General features: G+C 37.6%; 2 protein-coding genes and 1 long non-coding RNA gene across 4 annotated transcripts; all 3 read left to right on the forward strand.

The window, feature by feature from the left end:
- Positions 1-345: 345 nt before the first annotated feature.
- LOC121990556 lies at positions 346-4,243 on the forward strand. 2 transcript variants are annotated; one of them, XR_006114623.1, is made up of 5 exons: positions 346-772; positions 2,103-2,140; positions 2,713-2,840; positions 3,780-3,912; positions 4,010-4,243. It is a non-coding gene; the product is annotated as an uncharacterized LOC121990556 (long non-coding RNA). The 2 variants fall into 2 exon arrangements; XR_006114624.1 differs by having other exon boundaries at positions 3,813-3,912.
- A 4,091-nt stretch (positions 4,244-8,334) lies between these two features.
- LOC121990557 (heavy metal-associated isoprenylated plant protein 30-like) lies at positions 8,335-8,923 on the forward strand. Its single transcript, XM_042544673.1, has 2 exons — positions 8,335-8,497; positions 8,596-8,923. The coding sequence occupies exons 1-2, from the start codon at positions 8,451-8,453 to the stop codon at positions 8,921-8,923; spliced, it is 375 nt and encodes a 124-aa protein (XP_042400607.1). The 5' UTR covers positions 8,335-8,450.
- An 806-nt stretch (positions 8,924-9,729) lies between these two features.
- LOC121989090 (non-lysosomal glucosylceramidase-like) lies at positions 9,730-16,046 on the forward strand. The gene is made up of 18 exons (XM_042542914.1): positions 9,730-10,334; positions 10,769-10,879; positions 10,958-11,014; positions 11,097-11,173; positions 11,243-11,342; positions 11,749-11,822; positions 12,100-12,200; positions 12,350-12,453; positions 12,631-12,684; positions 12,776-12,831; positions 12,915-12,953; positions 13,070-13,211; positions 13,321-13,505; positions 13,690-13,757; positions 13,860-13,932; positions 14,022-14,083; positions 14,292-15,519; positions 15,580-16,046. The coding sequence occupies exons 1-18, from the start codon at positions 10,254-10,256 to the stop codon at positions 15,836-15,838; spliced, it is 2,871 nt and encodes a 956-aa protein (XP_042398848.1). The 5' UTR covers positions 9,730-10,253; the 3' UTR covers positions 15,839-16,046.
- The last annotated feature ends 400 nt before the right edge of the window (positions 16,047-16,446 follow it).

Below are 16,446 nucleotides of genomic sequence, written 5' to 3' on the forward strand. Positions count from 1 at the left end.
AGGAGATTCCAATTGATCAGTGTTTGTATATCAAGTTCAGTGGAACATTACAAGAGAATTGGGATTTCATAACACTTAAAAAACAACGCTTTTTTAAAAATATTGTCTATTATTTTTACAACATTTTTCACTAAATACGTTATCTATATTTTATATTTTTTTATTAAAGATAATACTTTTTTTTCAAATAAGTATTGTCTATTAGTATTTTTTTTAATGAAAGATAACACTTTCTAAAAAAGCATTGTCTATGGATATATTTTTTAATATCTACAATAATGTTTTAACAAGTGTTGTCTATGTTACTTAATTTTCTCTGCCAAAACCTCCCTTCGCGAAAACTCAACAAAATTAAAATCTAGCCTCCCAAACTAATGTCTGCCTAAACTCCACAAAAACCATCTCCATCGAAACTCCACAGAAACCCATCTCCGCCGAAACCCTCCTCCCGCCGCCCGCACCTAGCCTCCTCCGCCACCCCTCCGCGGCACCAACGGCCTAGCTTCCTCCTCCATTCTGTCGTCGCTCTTCTTCTTCACCATTTTCTTTAACTCTTTTTCTTTGTCGTCGTCGTTCACTATTTTCCCCTGTTCTAGACGTCGATGAGGGCAGAGGAATCGAGAGGGATATTTTTCAAAGTTAGGTGACATTGACAACACTTGCTAAAGACCAACCACTTGAGGGCAGCGACATGGACAAATCGGAAGACGTTCTGAAGGCTGCAGATATAGGCAAGGAGGCGGAAGAGGTGGACAACCATATAGACGAGGAGGTAAAGCAGTTTATTAAAAGGTTCTACGAGCAGCTTCGCCTCTAGTAGAGGATTACTCAATGACTCCGGAGTATAAACGATTCGCTTGGTCTTCCTTTAGCATCTTCGGTCCTGAAACCCTTGTCTTTTCTTCTTCAAGTCTAATTGGTATTTTTGATGGAATTTTTTTAGTGGAAAATTATGCAAAGTAATAGATTTTTCCTTTTGGAATGCTCGCATGGCTTCTTCTTGAGCCTTTTCATCTTTTCTCATCCATTTTATTCTTCTTTTTGAATAGACATGGAATTTATTTATTTGATTGCTCTTTTGAATAAATAAATATGCTGAAACAAAACAACTCATATCTAGACAAACGGTTTGCTTTCTTCATTTGCAACTTTTGCTGTGGGTTTGCCTTGCGATAGTGATGGTTTGTTGTGTTATTTTTGGTATTGCAGCTACCACAGCAATGCTTTTATTGCTAGCCATGCAATTCACATTGCCAATAGGCTCAACTCATCAACATACCCATTGTTAGGAGCTTTTCTTTAAGTTTTAGGTCGTCTTTGTTACTGTATACAATTTATTTTCTTTTAAAAGACCTTTTTTCTCAACTACAAATTCAATCATCTAAACATTGCTTCACCTTTTCTCAGTTGGTGCATATATTTTTAATCTTCTAGCTATTTGTAAAGATAAATATTTGTGGCACATTGAGTTATAAAAAACCTCCATACCCAAGATAAGATGATCTTGCAGTGTGTATGCTTGTAGTTGCCTAAAATCGTGAAACATTTAGGACTTGATGGACCACTTAGATTGTTTTATATTAATTATGTGCAAGTTGCTTCTTGAATTTATGCACAAATGGTTACTTGTTTAGATAATATAATCATCTTCTTATTGGGTTTATGAAGTTATTACTCAAAAGCTCAATCATTTGATTCCCTAACATTATTATTTGTTTTCTCAATTGCTTTTGGTTTGCATGTGTAGGCTTATAGTAAGCTTTCACACTATTGAGCATATCTTGGGTGAAGCTATTGAATGCTGTTAATTGCTCACATTTTCATGCATGCAACTTTTTGTTTTACTGAATTTTTTTATGCATATGTATTTTCTATTAATATTAGATAGAAGTTGTGTCTTATTGATTATTTGAATGACATATTGTTTTTTATGATTGAATTGTTTGTTCACGTATTTCATGAATTCTACTTGTTATTATCTATACAAGTTTCAGTATTTGAACTTTTTTCACGATCTTATCTATTGGTTGTCAAATTGTTGGAAAAAATTTCTTGTAAACATTATGATTTACTATTACTAATGCCTCACTTTCACTCTGCAGTTTGTAGAAGTTATCCCTGGAATAAATTAACTAATCAGGTATATGAAACTAAGAGCATTTATGTTACAATTTTTACAAAGTTTCTTTTTAATTTGTGTGAATTATGAGATGTCTCAACTAGAGAATTCAATTTTTATCTTTTGATACTTCTATCTTTTTATTAGTAACATTAAATTTTTCATTATTAAAATCTGGTAAATCCATAGTGTATTGAACCTTAGAAGTTTGCAATATAATTTTCTTCTTGAGAGTGCATTCAACTCTAATCTAAAATTTTTTTCTACTAAAGAAATTTCATGAACGGTAGAATGATGAAGACATCATTCATGTTTAGCAAATGGTTTAGATCACTGGACACTCCTATCTTATAAATATATATTGATGTTTATTGATTTGACCAAGTATTCCATGATAAAAGCACATGATTCACAAGGTTTGTTACACAATTTATTTCTTTTATTATTTTAATATTGGTTTTTAAGAGAGACTAGTATACCTCTACCATATTAGTTTGTCAATACATATCATAGGTGTGTATTGAATCATCTCGTTGTTTTTAACATCTTGTAATCACTTCTCTCTTTCTTTTTTTTTAATTATTTTGATGCAGTATCCAAGCGTGCCACCTCAAATAAACATTATAGATGAGAAGGGACTTGATGAAAGTCGACAAACATATTTAATCATTGGCGTGCATAATAAAACAATAGAACTCCATTCTTGCTTAATGCTTGTGAGGTAAATGAGTTGTAACTTGATTGAAATGTATCTTATATTTTAAAATATCTAAAGCCTTTTCTGTTTGTAAATATTCATTGTTGTTCTTAATTTTATAATACATCAAGGTCTTAGTTCTTCATAAAATCATTAGCAAAATTTGACTTATAAAATCTACCCTGTGTGACTAGGAGTTTATGGTAAGTGATAATTCCTCATTACTTAAGCATTGATGCAAATCTATGCATGTAGTCATATATATATTTAAATTCCCTTGAGGGTATTTATTGTTCCAAGTAGACTCGTTGCAACACAAGCTGTAGCAACTTGTAATTAATCTACCAAGTCAATTTGCAGTCAAATTCTGACCTTAAAAAAAATCTAGAAATGCAGCAAATAACTATTAATGCGGCAAGGCCTCTTGCAACAGGCAAACAATATTAGTGTAAAAAGTAAAATTTAAAATGACTTGAAAATAGTTTCTTTAAAATATTCTTCAGTAAAGGTGATATTAGTATGTTGTATTACTCTTAGGTTAAAAATGCATAATTATAGCATCATAAAAAAAATCAAATTGATATAGTTGTCCTTTCAGTCATCCAAATGATAACTAATTGATTAGTAACATCAATCACACATACGAACATTCACAAAATTACATCTAGAAGTGTTGTTTATTGTGTTGGAATTTGAGAAAATAACATTTGGTCATAGTTATATTGTTGTAAACCAAATGATTCTTATTGTGAAACCAGTCGGTATAGGTCTATACGGTGCTTGCACATTTCTTTTGTTCAACTTTCAACTATTAAAGTTTTATCTTTAGTTGTGTTAATATGAATAAAATTTTAGTTTAAATTCCAAATATTTCCATGCAATATCTATTTATACTATTATAAGATAGTATCACACATTAACATATATTTTTGAGCTAATTGATTTCTTATTTCTAAGAAACAGTGGATCTTCTTTCTAACATGAATCATCCTGAAGGAAACTGTCCATTGTGCTTGTATCCTTTGGTTGCTGAAGATCAGTCAGATTCTACTATGCCATTTATGAAGTTGATGTCCAGCTATCACTGCTTCCATAAGTAACTATCCTCTTCTATTCATGCTGTTTATCTATTAAATTTTTTCGTATCAACTAAATGTTCTATAACTTTTGCTACGTCCTGAATGTATTGTCAGGTGGTAGAAATGGTAACAGATGGAAGATTTAGAAGCAATTGCAGAAATTTCATCTTCAAAAGAAAAAGAGATACTTTTCGTGAGCGTCTGTTGTAAAACAATAGCATAGAGGATCAGTGGAGATGTTTAGCTGTTAAAGGATGTTCAATATTTTAAGCATAGTTTGTAGAATCGCGATCCTACGCAGGATCGATTTAGGGTCAGGATCGGATCGGTCAGGATCAGATCGTAGAATCGTACGATCCTACCAAAAACCCTTAAAATTTTATCATACATGATTAATAATTAGAAGAAATACCTAAAAAACTCATTTACATATAAATAAATAACTAATTTTGTATATATATGCAATTATTTACACTCAACACATCAAATTACATTACTACATGTACAAATTTAAATTAACTTGTAATTCAACTATTATTCTCGCATAGTAATAATATTTATATTTTTATATCATAAAATGAAAGAATATAAAATATCTATTAACACAATAATAATAACACATATAATGTCAAAAATATTTCCTTGATTTATAAGATAATTTAATTTAAATGCCAACAAAGCATCTAACGTATATAACAGAAGCTATTGAATCCTTTGATTCAAATATGAATGTCGGAAATAATCTTCTAAACACTGGTTGATGCCACACAATACTAGACAATAGATATCCAAAAATTTATTATTTTGAGAAAAATAAATGACAGAATATTATTGATAAAAAACTAACTCAAAAATAATTAAACATATATTTAAATAATTTAAAACTCTAATAAGATGGAAAAAAGATAATGGTTAAGGATAAACTTTGAAATTTATTAAAGATCTCTGAACGAGCTTTAATTTGATATATTATAGGCCCCGTGGTTCAATCCGAGTCAAAAGTTATGACCTCTCAAAGCTTCCACCGATCCTACTCCGATTCTGCTCCGATCCTGCTCCGATTCTACCGATTCTGCTCCGATCCTACCGATCCTGCTACGATCCTACTGCAAAAATGATTCTGCACGATCCTGGATCGATTTTGGGTTTCCGGATCGTAGGATCGTACGATCCGGATCGCGATTTTGCAAACTATGATTTCAAGTACTTCCATTCTTATATAGATCATATTAGAGAGTTTAAGGATGACTAGCATCATCTCTTTCACCGTCAAGGAGGCATTATTACTAGAAGGATTCAATCTAAGGATGACAAGCATCATATGGAAGGGTAGTCATATATTTCCGAGAAGATGCAATATTACCATAAAAGATTCAATCCAAAAAACAAGATATATTAGAACTAATATGCATGTCTAGTATATAGGATTTTGCTTTTATATAGATTTAACATTGATCCAAAGTTTGTGGATCATGTCTATATATTTTTTGTTTGAATTGTATGACACATTTCTGATTCAATAGTAAGAAAATTGATCAGTTGTACTTTCATAGTATTTAATTGATGTTATTTATAAAGGTTTAATTACATAATTTGTGGTATAAATATAATAGACAGTAATTTTGTAAATAGAAAAAATAATGCTTTTTGTGTGTTGCAAAAGTGTTGTCATTGCAAAAAACGACAACTCTTTTTAAGTGTTGCAAAAATGTTGTTTTACGATAATATTTTTTAAGCGTTGTCTTTAAGCGGACTTTTAAAAATAGTATTTTTAACAATAGTATTTTTAATAATGTTTTTTTTTCAGCCATATAGACAACGCATAAAAAGCATTGTCTTTCAAATTTTTTCTTATAATGTGAGCAAGTTTATTATACTTGTTCTTTATGCGGATGATATATTACTTGCAAGCAATGATATAATCTACTGTTAAAAACTAAGTCATTTTTATCCAGTGAATTTAAAATGAAGGATCTTGGTGAAGTATCTTTTGTCTTAGGCAATACAGGTTGTTCGTGATCGTTCAAGGTATACACTTGGACTATCACAAAAGACCTATATAGAAAATGTGCTCATTCGGTATGACATGAAGAATTGTGCTCCCGACAACACTTTGATGATAAAGCGTGATAAACTTAGCTTGCAACAATGTCCATGTCATGAACTTGAGATTAAGGAAATACAACAATTCCCTTATGCATCAACAGTAGGGAGTTTGATGTATGCTTAGATATTTGAGTAACCCTGGACTAGCGCATTAGAAAGTCATGAAAAGGGTTATGCGATATCTACAAAGAACGAAGGATTACATGCTCACATATCGAAGATCAGGTCATCTAGAGATCGTTGGATACTCAGACTCTGATTTTCCTAGATGCTTAGATAGCAGGAGGTCCATTTCAAGTTATGTATTCATGTTGGAAGAAGGGACTATATTATGGAAAGCATCAACCAAACGCTAATAGTCACTTTTACCATGAATGCAGAGTTCATAGTCTATTATGAAGCTTCCATCCAGAGGATATGGATGCGGAACCTTATCACAGGTGATACGGATATATGAGGAGGGCTCGAAGTGTGATAATAGGGAAGACGAAGGACATTTTGGTCTTTGAGGAGGGGGGGTTTAGGTTTTAAGAGGGGAGAAAAGAGGAAGCCAGGGGACAGGTTTTTTTTCTTTCCGCCGCCAGCCATGGAAAGGCTGGCTCCTCACGCACTTCGCCAGCTAAATCGCCGGCACTACTGCCCTCCTCTTCTCTACCTCCCTTTCACTCCCACGCTGCCGCCAGAAGAGGGGAGAGAGCCGCCGCTAGCATGAAAACGGGGGAGAGGTTTTCTTCCTCCCTATATCGCACTGCTTGCCGGGACCATCGTCGGCCGTCGCCGCCTCGTTGTTTCCCGTTTCGCTTCTTCGCTGAGCACCCGGTAGCTACCGTGAGAGAAAAGGGGGCGGATTCGTGAGGAAAGGAAGGACGGCGGCCAACAACAGTAGAGAGGCCTTGCTTTCTACTCCCCTCATCGCAGTTTGCTCCACCGCGGCCACAGCTGCCGCCGGCAGCCACTGCTGCCTTTTCCCGCGGCCACAGCCGTCGCCAGCAGTCACCGTTGCCCTTCCCCAGCGGCCAGCGGCATCTTCCATCACCACTGCCGCCTTCGGCGAGTGTGAGTGACGCCGCTGCTTCTAGTAGCAGCCCGTCCCCCACGGGACAGCCGCCATTCGGCGGACTCAGGTTGCATCGGATTCCGTGCCGCCACCATTACATTCGGCTTCTTAGCGGGTTCACACCCATCCACTTGTCAGGGTCGTGACGACTCGGTCAGTATCCCGACCAGCTCATCCATCCATCCGAGGGTGCCCCCCCTGGGCCAGGGTAAGTTCTCGTACTCGGTATCTGTTAATTTTATTGCTATACTATTATGTGGTTACTTATATGTCTGTGGGATTCGCCTCGAGCACCGAGGTACCAGCGACCAGGGGAATCCGGTCGCTGGATACAGGTACAGTTGACCGGAGGAGGACTTCTGACGACTTGGTCAACGCAGCGGACAGATCATCAACCGGGTCATGGGGATGCGGTCAACCTTCCAAACACGTCATCCCGGCAGGTTCGTCTTCTCAGCTTCCAGACAGGATCAACAGGGTTACAGATCATTGGAGGCATTGATAGGTCATTGATGATCAACTGTGATAACAAAGCTGTAGAATTATATTCCAAGAACAACCGCAATTCGTCTATGTCTAAGCACATCGACATAAAATTTTTGACAGTTAAAGAAAAGTTTAAAATGGTCAAATAATGATAGAGCATATAAGGACAGATTCTATGTTAACGGATCCACTCACCAAGGATTTACCACCCAAAGTGTTTCATCAGCATGTGCCGAATATGAGGGTTATTTCTTTTGATGAAGTACCCATTGTATATGAATCTATATTTTGTGTGATACTCAATGTTCATAAATACATATTTTTGGCTCATTATATATATTGCAGTTTGTCTTATATGTATGCATAATTTTAACTTTCTTTGACATATGGATGCTATATTTACGGTTGCGGTTTTGCATTTCATTGTTGTAAATATGATGTGAATTTTATTTGGAGTCATAAAATTGAATCATGATTTACCACTTCAGTTTAATATAAGTTTTTGGTAGACATTTGGACTTATTAAGAATAGACATTTGTAGATCACTTTGTGTTATTCTTACATTATGTACACATTCATATTTGATCTATGTGGTTAATGATATTAGTACTGTAATTATTATTGAGTCTTGTTACAATTATAATAGTTATGATTTCTTTAAACTTGTACAATTATAGGAACTATAATTTTTTTAATTCTGTTATAGATATATCTTTTTAGTTTATATATATATGATGTATTGTAAATCTTACAAAGAATAACAATCGACCGGAAGATGTCCAGGGAAAATCTCCTCTCCAGGTCGGTTTTAGAGAAAAATTGTTGATTGCGCGCTATACAACTTTAGTTCTAATTATAATCTAATTGCCGGTGCGTGTCAAAAGACAGTGGAGCTTAAGGTGAGGATGTGCTGCACAGGTTGCGAGAGGGTCGTCAGACATGCTCTCGTGAAGCATAATTGTACAGCTTAGAGGTACTGTCACTCAACTCAAGTATTACAATATTAATTCACAATTTGTATCTCAAAGAAAGAAAACTGCTAATGGCAAGGGTTGACGCGGTGGAGGTGGAGATGGAGATGGAGATGGAGATGGAAAAGGTGACGGTGACGGGGTACGTGGAGCGGGGAAAGGTGCTGAAGCAGGTTCGCCGGAGTGGGAAGAAGGCAGAGTTCTGGCCGAACACGGACTTGCCGCTCTACTTCACGACGGCGAAGAACTACTTCGAAGATGAGTACTCGTATAGGGGCAGCTACAACTACCGGAAGCACAGATACAATGGGGACCGACACGGCCTGGTGCCGGAGATCCACCGCGGCGACGACCGCGTCAGCAACTTGTTCAACGATGACGACGTGAACGCGTGCAGCATCATGTGATTGTGTTTCAGATGTTTAATGGTTAGTTAATCAGTGTTTAATGGTCAGTTAATTAATTAATGTCGCTTTAACCCAAACTTTCTAACCCACGGCCGCACCATTCTGGAAAGTGAATAGGATTCCGTTAAGTGGGTTATCGTCAATTGGTAGAATTTATACGGAATAAATTAAAGAAAAAGTGAATTTTGTACATTATAATTTATTTTCTATAAAAAAAAATATGAAAAAGTGAATTTAACATGTGACTCACAAAGTGGTGGAGTCGATGCAGAATCCATTAAGTTCTTTAAAAAAATAATATTTTAATATGTTGTAAAAATATATATATATTGTTAGATACATGGAAAATTTTGTTTATAGGTAAATTCATTTTAAACTTTGTACGGTTGAAAGTAATTAATATTGAATAGGAAGTATAGTCAGAAATGATTATTAGTAGATGGACATCACTTAAATGCATGCGTGGCCATTCAATTATATTATTATTATCATATAATAATAATACTAACTGGGGTTGATCCGCGTAGTAAAGGCCGTGCCGTAGTACGCATAGACCATATAAAAGTGCACTTGTGACGTCAGATTTCCGCAGGTTCTGACTAAGTGCTATGTTTGTTCCATGATTTACCCCCGTTGTTATTTGAAGAACGGAACGGTCCCACATTCGAAGTCCCGATTACCGAGATAATACGTGGGTGTGTCAACGAGTAGGTGGATTAGGTATCATAACGGCATCGAGTACCGTTACGGAGGGGCACACAACACGTTGCTCCCGTCGCTTCATTTCCCTCTTTAAAGAAGTCGGCAGCGGTAGCAGAAGGCGGCTTCCCACCCCGTCGCGATTGTCGGCTCGCTGTGGAATTCCGGGCGGCGGTTCGAGAACTCTACTATCATCTGCCGCGGCGGCGGGCGAGCGGAACACCTGCGGTCCCGTTTTCAGCGGTCCGTTGATCTTTCAAGGGCGGATTAGGGTGTGGGTTCGCCGTGATCGAAGGGATTTCGAAAGGGGATCTTTTTGATTCAGTTTGTTGCTTTTTCTCATAGAAGATCAGTCTCTTCGCTTTAGGCGGTTGGTTGTTGATTGGATTGGGGAAATCTGCAAATTTTCTACAATGGTGTTCGCCGGTTGAGTTCTTACTTCCTGAGAATTCCCTGGCTTTAGATTGTTCCTGAATCTGCAGCCTTGGTTGTTGCTGGTGGTGTTGGGCTTCTTCTTTGGTTGTGGAAAATTTGTCGATTTGGAGCTTGAGGAGATCTTGATTGAATTAAATTCATTCTTTCGATTTGGATCTGTTACGTTGCTTTTGATTTGGATCTTCAAAGTGTGAAGATGGTGAACGGGAGCCTATTCCACTACAGGAAAAGTTCATGGCCTGCGGAGGAGTATGTCAGTAGAGCCACGTTGCAGTTGGTAAGCCTTCTTCTTCGCTTTTATGAATTGCGAAAGCCCACTTTGAATTAGTATTTCGGGATCAGATCAATTTGAGTTGTTGCTTTCATGTATGATCGACTTCTTCTCTGCTCTACAACATCCGGTTTCCTTTCAAAACATAGATTATGATTGCGCATGAGACAATCTTGTTTCTCTTTCTACCGCGATCACTATCACAGGCTTGCTTGTATTGCAAAGAGGAAAAAAAAGAAGGAAAAAATTTGGAGGCTTTCAAGTGACTTTTTCATCTACTTATTTCATGGTTAATCCCAAATTTTGATTTGATATTCCCCTTTACTTCATGCTCATCTGGTTCTTGATCACGAACTATAGTAATCAGTTATTTATTTGACGAACTTCATAATGGATGCCTTTGCTGAATTTCTAATGTCCATTTCTGGATGTACTTATAGCTGGATTTTGATGGAGGCGCTCCACCAAAACATGCATGGAGGAGAAGGCTAAATAGCCATGCTAATAGACTGAAGGAATTCAGCGTGACATTCATTGAGGCAGTTCAAATGGTATTTGGCTTATAACTGTCACTGTTTACATAGTGAGTGATTTGATCTTGATTGCATATTCTATCAAATTCAATTCAGCTAAGACTTGGTGTTCGCCTTTGGTCATATGTCAGAGAAGAAGCTTCTCAAGGAAGGGTAAGTGATTGACTTGTTCATATTTTCTTTCATGTTCACATTTTCATGGATCACATCCTGATTCCTCATCTTTGTAATACAGAAAGCACCGATTGATCCTTTCACAAGAGAGCAATGTAAACCTTCAGCTTCTCAAGGTGTGCCACTTGGAGGAATGGGGTATGCAGTATATTAATTATTGAATGTTCTTTATCAATCTGCCCTTCTGATTCTTGTTTCTGTTTGCAGAAGCGGCAGCATTTCAAGAGGTTTTAGAGGGGAGTTCAAGCATTGGCAAATTGTTCCTGGTTCATGTGAAACATCTCCGGTTATGGCAAATCAGTTCTCAGTAATTCATTTCTCTTCTTCGTGTTGTTTCACACCATCTTGCTCTTTAACTTTCCTAATCTAAAAGCATTATGCACTTCGTTAATTTTTTTGGTTGATTTTGGTTTTGCCTTGTCTTTCCCCACTTATTTTTCTCAGTACTATTTTGTTTTAGCAAATTCAAGTTTGTGTTCATAGAAGCACCTACAAGAACTGTCAAAAGATATAGGGATCACAAAAACCAAGTTGAGATGGTCGCTTGTCATTGCTTTCCTTTTCTTCTTTTTATTTAAAATTTTAATAATTATATAATTGAGAATCTTTTAATTGCCAATTTCCCATTAGAATATTTGTCACAATGGTGCTAGAGCCTTTCGATTGCTTTAAGATAAGGCAACTGCATGACCTTCCATTACTCAAACATGTAGATTTTTGTATCACGAGAAGGCGGAAACAAGAAGTACTCGTCAGTTTTAGCCCCTGGACATCATGAAGGATTAAAGTAAGAAATTTTTGTTACTTTACTTTTTGTGTAATCTTGACCTGGAGAATTTGCTAACCTAGATAATCACCCTTCAACCTATAAAAAAGATAAGCATGATATCATTATTCTAGACCATTTTTTGCAACTTGACAATTATTACCAATGGAAATCAATTGGCAATCTTTTTGGCTGTCGATTGCAATTTCTACCTTTTACATGTTTTTTAGTTAATCATATTCTTTTGACAGTTGCAAAATTTTACTGTGGTCTGTCAACTTCTTGTACGATTTCTCAGGAAAAATGGTGATCTTGGTATATCCTCATGGGACTGGAACTTGACTGGTCAACACTCAACATATCATGCTTTGTTCCCTAGGGCATGGACTGTTTATGATGGTACTCTTTTATTCATCTTCAATGCAATCGGTGACATATTAGGCATTATAGATGAAAGCAACAATGTATTTCCATAAGATGTGATATGCTAGAATGTGTTTTCTTAGTTCATGGAGATTGCTTTAATAAAATTTCTCATTTTTTTGCAGGTGAACCAGATCCTGACCTCAAAATCTCATGTCGCCAAATATCCCCATTTATACCACATAATTATCGCGAAAGCAGCCTTCCCACAGCTGTTTTTGTTTATACAGTGAGTGCTTTCTATATTAATTGTCATTGTATTTCATAATGCAGAAAGTACCAACTTTGCATGCTTTCTTTGAAAATGTTCATGTGATTTGTTCAATTTTTTATTTACAATGGAAAAACATAATTAGAGCTTGTACTTCTTAATTATTTTTGTTCTGTTTTTCCTCTTCTTGTGTAGCTAGTTAACACTGGACGAGAAAGAGCAAAAGTTAGCCTTCTGATGACCTGGGCGGTAATTGAATATTCTGAGTGCAGTTATTTTTCATTTGGGATCTACAAACAACTGAACAATACTTCAACCATGCAATTGTTATATGGTGCAGAATTCCATTGGAGGAGTATCTCATCATAGTGGCGGCCACATCAATGAGCCATTCATGCAAGTCTTATACACATTTTTTTATCTCTGTTTCACAAGTTTATATATATTTTGTTCCTTAACACGTTCTGTTATATATGCAGAGGAGAGGATGGAGTGTCTGGGGTTCTTCTACATCACAAGCAAGTTTCTAACCTTATTTTTATTTTTTATGCATATTCTGTTCTGACCTTAATCTCTTTGTTATTCCTATTATTCTGATGTATGCACTAAGTTCTCTATCTCGGGCACCATCCAGGTCTGCAAAAGACAACCCTCCTGTGACATTTGCTATAGCTGCTTGCCAGACTCAGAATGTCACTGTGACGGTTTTGCCGAATTTTGGACTTGCCGGAGAAAATTATGGCACAGCCAAGGACATGTGGGACACAATGGTGCAAGTAAGCATTCATTTGCCCCCTTTTTGGTGCACTAATTGGCTGAGGAATGTGAATGCATATGAGTTGTTAATGAATGATCTGATCAGTTATGTATTGGTTTTTGTTAAAGGATGGAGAATTCAAAATGGAGAATTTTAATGCTGGTCCAAGTATTCCATCTTCTATGGGTGATACACTTTGCGCGGCGGTTTCAGCTTCTACATGGGTCGAACCACAGGGCAGGCGCACCGTCGTATTCGCTTTAGCTTGGTCATCGCCTAAAGTGAAGTTTCAGAAAGGAAGCACATATCATAGGTAGTCTTTGTGCTGCTCTTCTTCTTCTTTTTCGTCTCTTGTGTTTCCATATTGAAGTTCTAAATATCATGTCTACAATCTTCTCCTTCTTGCACTATGGTTAAACACCATATGTGGATATTACATCTTTTAAGATCCTTGCATCATTTTAATTTATGCATTACTCATTACTATTCTCTCACAGGAGATACACGAAATTTTATGGTACCTCTGAGAGGTCAGCTGTTAATTTGGTACATGATGCATTGAAGAGTATGTACACATTAAAACCTATTAGATATGCGATTATGTTACATCAGTGTTCATCGATTATCTTACAATTCTGGTATTTAATTGCAATTCAATCGTTATCAGACTATGAGTGGTGGGAAGAAGAGATTGAAAAATGGCAAAATCCAATACTGCAGGATGAAAAGCTTCCTGAATGGTAAGTTTCATACACTATGGTTTTAAAACTTCTTCGTCCTAGTTTTCTTCAGTATGCACGTATCAAATCAACCAGGTTGTTTGTTGCAGGTATAAGTTCACCCTTTTTAATGAGCTCTATTTTCTTGTTGCGGGTGGCACTGTCTGGACAGGTACATTTTAATCATAATTGTTGGTTTCTTCATACTTTCTCGCTTCATTGTCACATTTGTTTTACAACTAAACCTCTTTTCCTTTGTACTCCTCTGTGATGATCATGTCTGGTCATCATAGTTGCTTACTGAGAAGAATCCCAAATTCTGTTTTGTTTTATAACTGTAACTTGGAATCTGAACATAATTGATCATCGACTTAATGCAGACGGTGAACCCCCAAGGATCGAGGAGAGAGCAAATTCCGGCTCCCGTCACAACAAATCTGTGAAAAGCAGAGATCAGAAATATGTGAAGCAGACTTTTACGGAAAACGAGTCGATGAATGAGAGAATTCCATCTCCAACTTCAGTATTACCAAATACGGCATCTGGAGACAATAGTGAGGCTGCTGAATCCTACTATGTCCTGCAAGAACAGCAAAACCCAGAAAATGTTGGGAGATTTCTCTACTTGGAAGGAGTAGAGTACATCATGTGGTGCACGTACGACGTGCACTTTTATGCATCATTCGCTCTTCTTGATCTCTTCCCGAAGATAGAGTTGGCAATTCAACGTGATTTTGCTAGGGCTGTGTTGCATGAGGACAGAGGGAAAGTCAAGTTTCTGGCTGATGGTACCTGGGGACTTCGCAAGGTCAGAGGCGCCGTTCCTCATGATCTAGGAACGCACGATCCGTGGAATGAGATGAATGCCTACAATATCCACGACACCAGTAAATGGAAGGATCTCAATTCAAAGTTTGTGCTCCAGGTGTACAGGGATTTTGCTGCGACAGGCGACATGTCTTTTGGAAGGGACGTGTGGCCGGCAGTTTGTGCCGCCATCGATTACATGGAACAGTTTGATCGCGACGGCGACGGCCTGATCGAGAACGATGGGTTCCCAGATCAGACGTATGATGCGTGGACTGTACTCGGTGTCAGTGCTTATTGCGGTTGTCTCTGGCTCGCTGCTCTTCAAGCTGGAGCAGCAATGGCGCAACGGCTAGGAGACCATGCTTTTGCTGAAAAATGTAAGATCAAATTTCTGAAAGCCAAATTGGTGTTCGAAGCAAAGTTGTGGAATGGTTCCTACTTCAACTATGACAGTGGAAGCAGCGGCAACAGCCGTTCGATACAGGCCGATCAACTGGCCGGTCAGTGGTATGCTGCTTCTTCAGGGCTGCCCTCGCTATTCGACGAAGTTAATGTCAGGCGCACTCTGCAGAAGATATTCGAGTTTAACGTGATGAAGGTGGGGGGCGGTCGCATGGGAGCAGTCAATGGAATGAAACCGAACGGAAAGGTCGACGACTCCTGCATGCAATCGCGTGAAATATGGACCGGCGTGACGTATAGCTTGGCAGCCACCATGCTTCTTCACGGAATGGAGCATCAAGCTTTTGCAACTGCTGAAGGAATTTTCACGGCGGGCTGGTCGGAAGAAGGATTTGGGTAAGGCCTTGTAGCATTCATTCATCTTCTGACAAAATTTTGATTCAGGTGATCATGCAGGTACTGGTTTCAAACTCCTGAAGGATGGACGACAGACGGTCACTACCGTTCGCTGATCTACATGCGGCCACTTGCTATTTGGTCAATGCAGTGGGCCTTGTCGCCGCCCAAGGCAATCCTTGAAGCTCCTCGAATAAATATGATGGATAGGGTGCTCATAGCGTCCCTCAACACGAGGTCAATTCACGACACCGGTGTACGAAAAACTGAGCCTAAAACTGGATGTTTCAGCAATTCCGTTTCTCACTGCAACTGTTGATTGCTTAGAGTTGTGGCTCAAGTATAACTTATTCTTTAAACCCTTGTAGAAAGCAAAACATCATGGGTCGGGAGTTCTTAGATGGAAATAATATCTGTAATAGAGAAATGCAATGCGATCAGTAGCCGTAAAGAAATGTGTTATTTCAAATTTATCAAATGTACACTAACGAGTTTAATAAATTTACACCAAATCATATTCATGTCTAGCAAAAGCTTGTTCTTTTTTTCTTTTGGCTCAAGAACTCTGGTGGGTCTCCGCACAGTGCCCGAGACCCATCTTCACCTGTTTGAGGACTTCTTTCATGGTCGGGTGAATCTCAAATTCCTTCAACACATCTTAATTACCTAACAATAACTTATAATGCTTCTTTGTACACTCACTGACTGCTAGAAAGAGTGAACACCCCCCTTTGATCCCTCGAAATCGTCACTTAGTCTAATAAACATCCGCGCGCATCCACACAAACTGGACTAGTGGCATCACGCAGTCTGATTGATACGTCGAATGGTTACAAAAACCAAATGCCCACAGAAAATAGAAATACCCAAAAGAAATCAGGAAATTGAAATTAGAAAAACTGTATCATACTGGCTATACTTGCTAGT

This window comes from Zingiber officinale, chromosome 6B, assembly GCF_018446385.1.
Source record: "Zingiber officinale cultivar Zhangliang chromosome 6B, Zo_v1.1, whole genome shotgun sequence".
Classification (NCBI taxonomy): domain Eukaryota; kingdom Viridiplantae; phylum Streptophyta; class Magnoliopsida; order Zingiberales; family Zingiberaceae; genus Zingiber; species Zingiber officinale.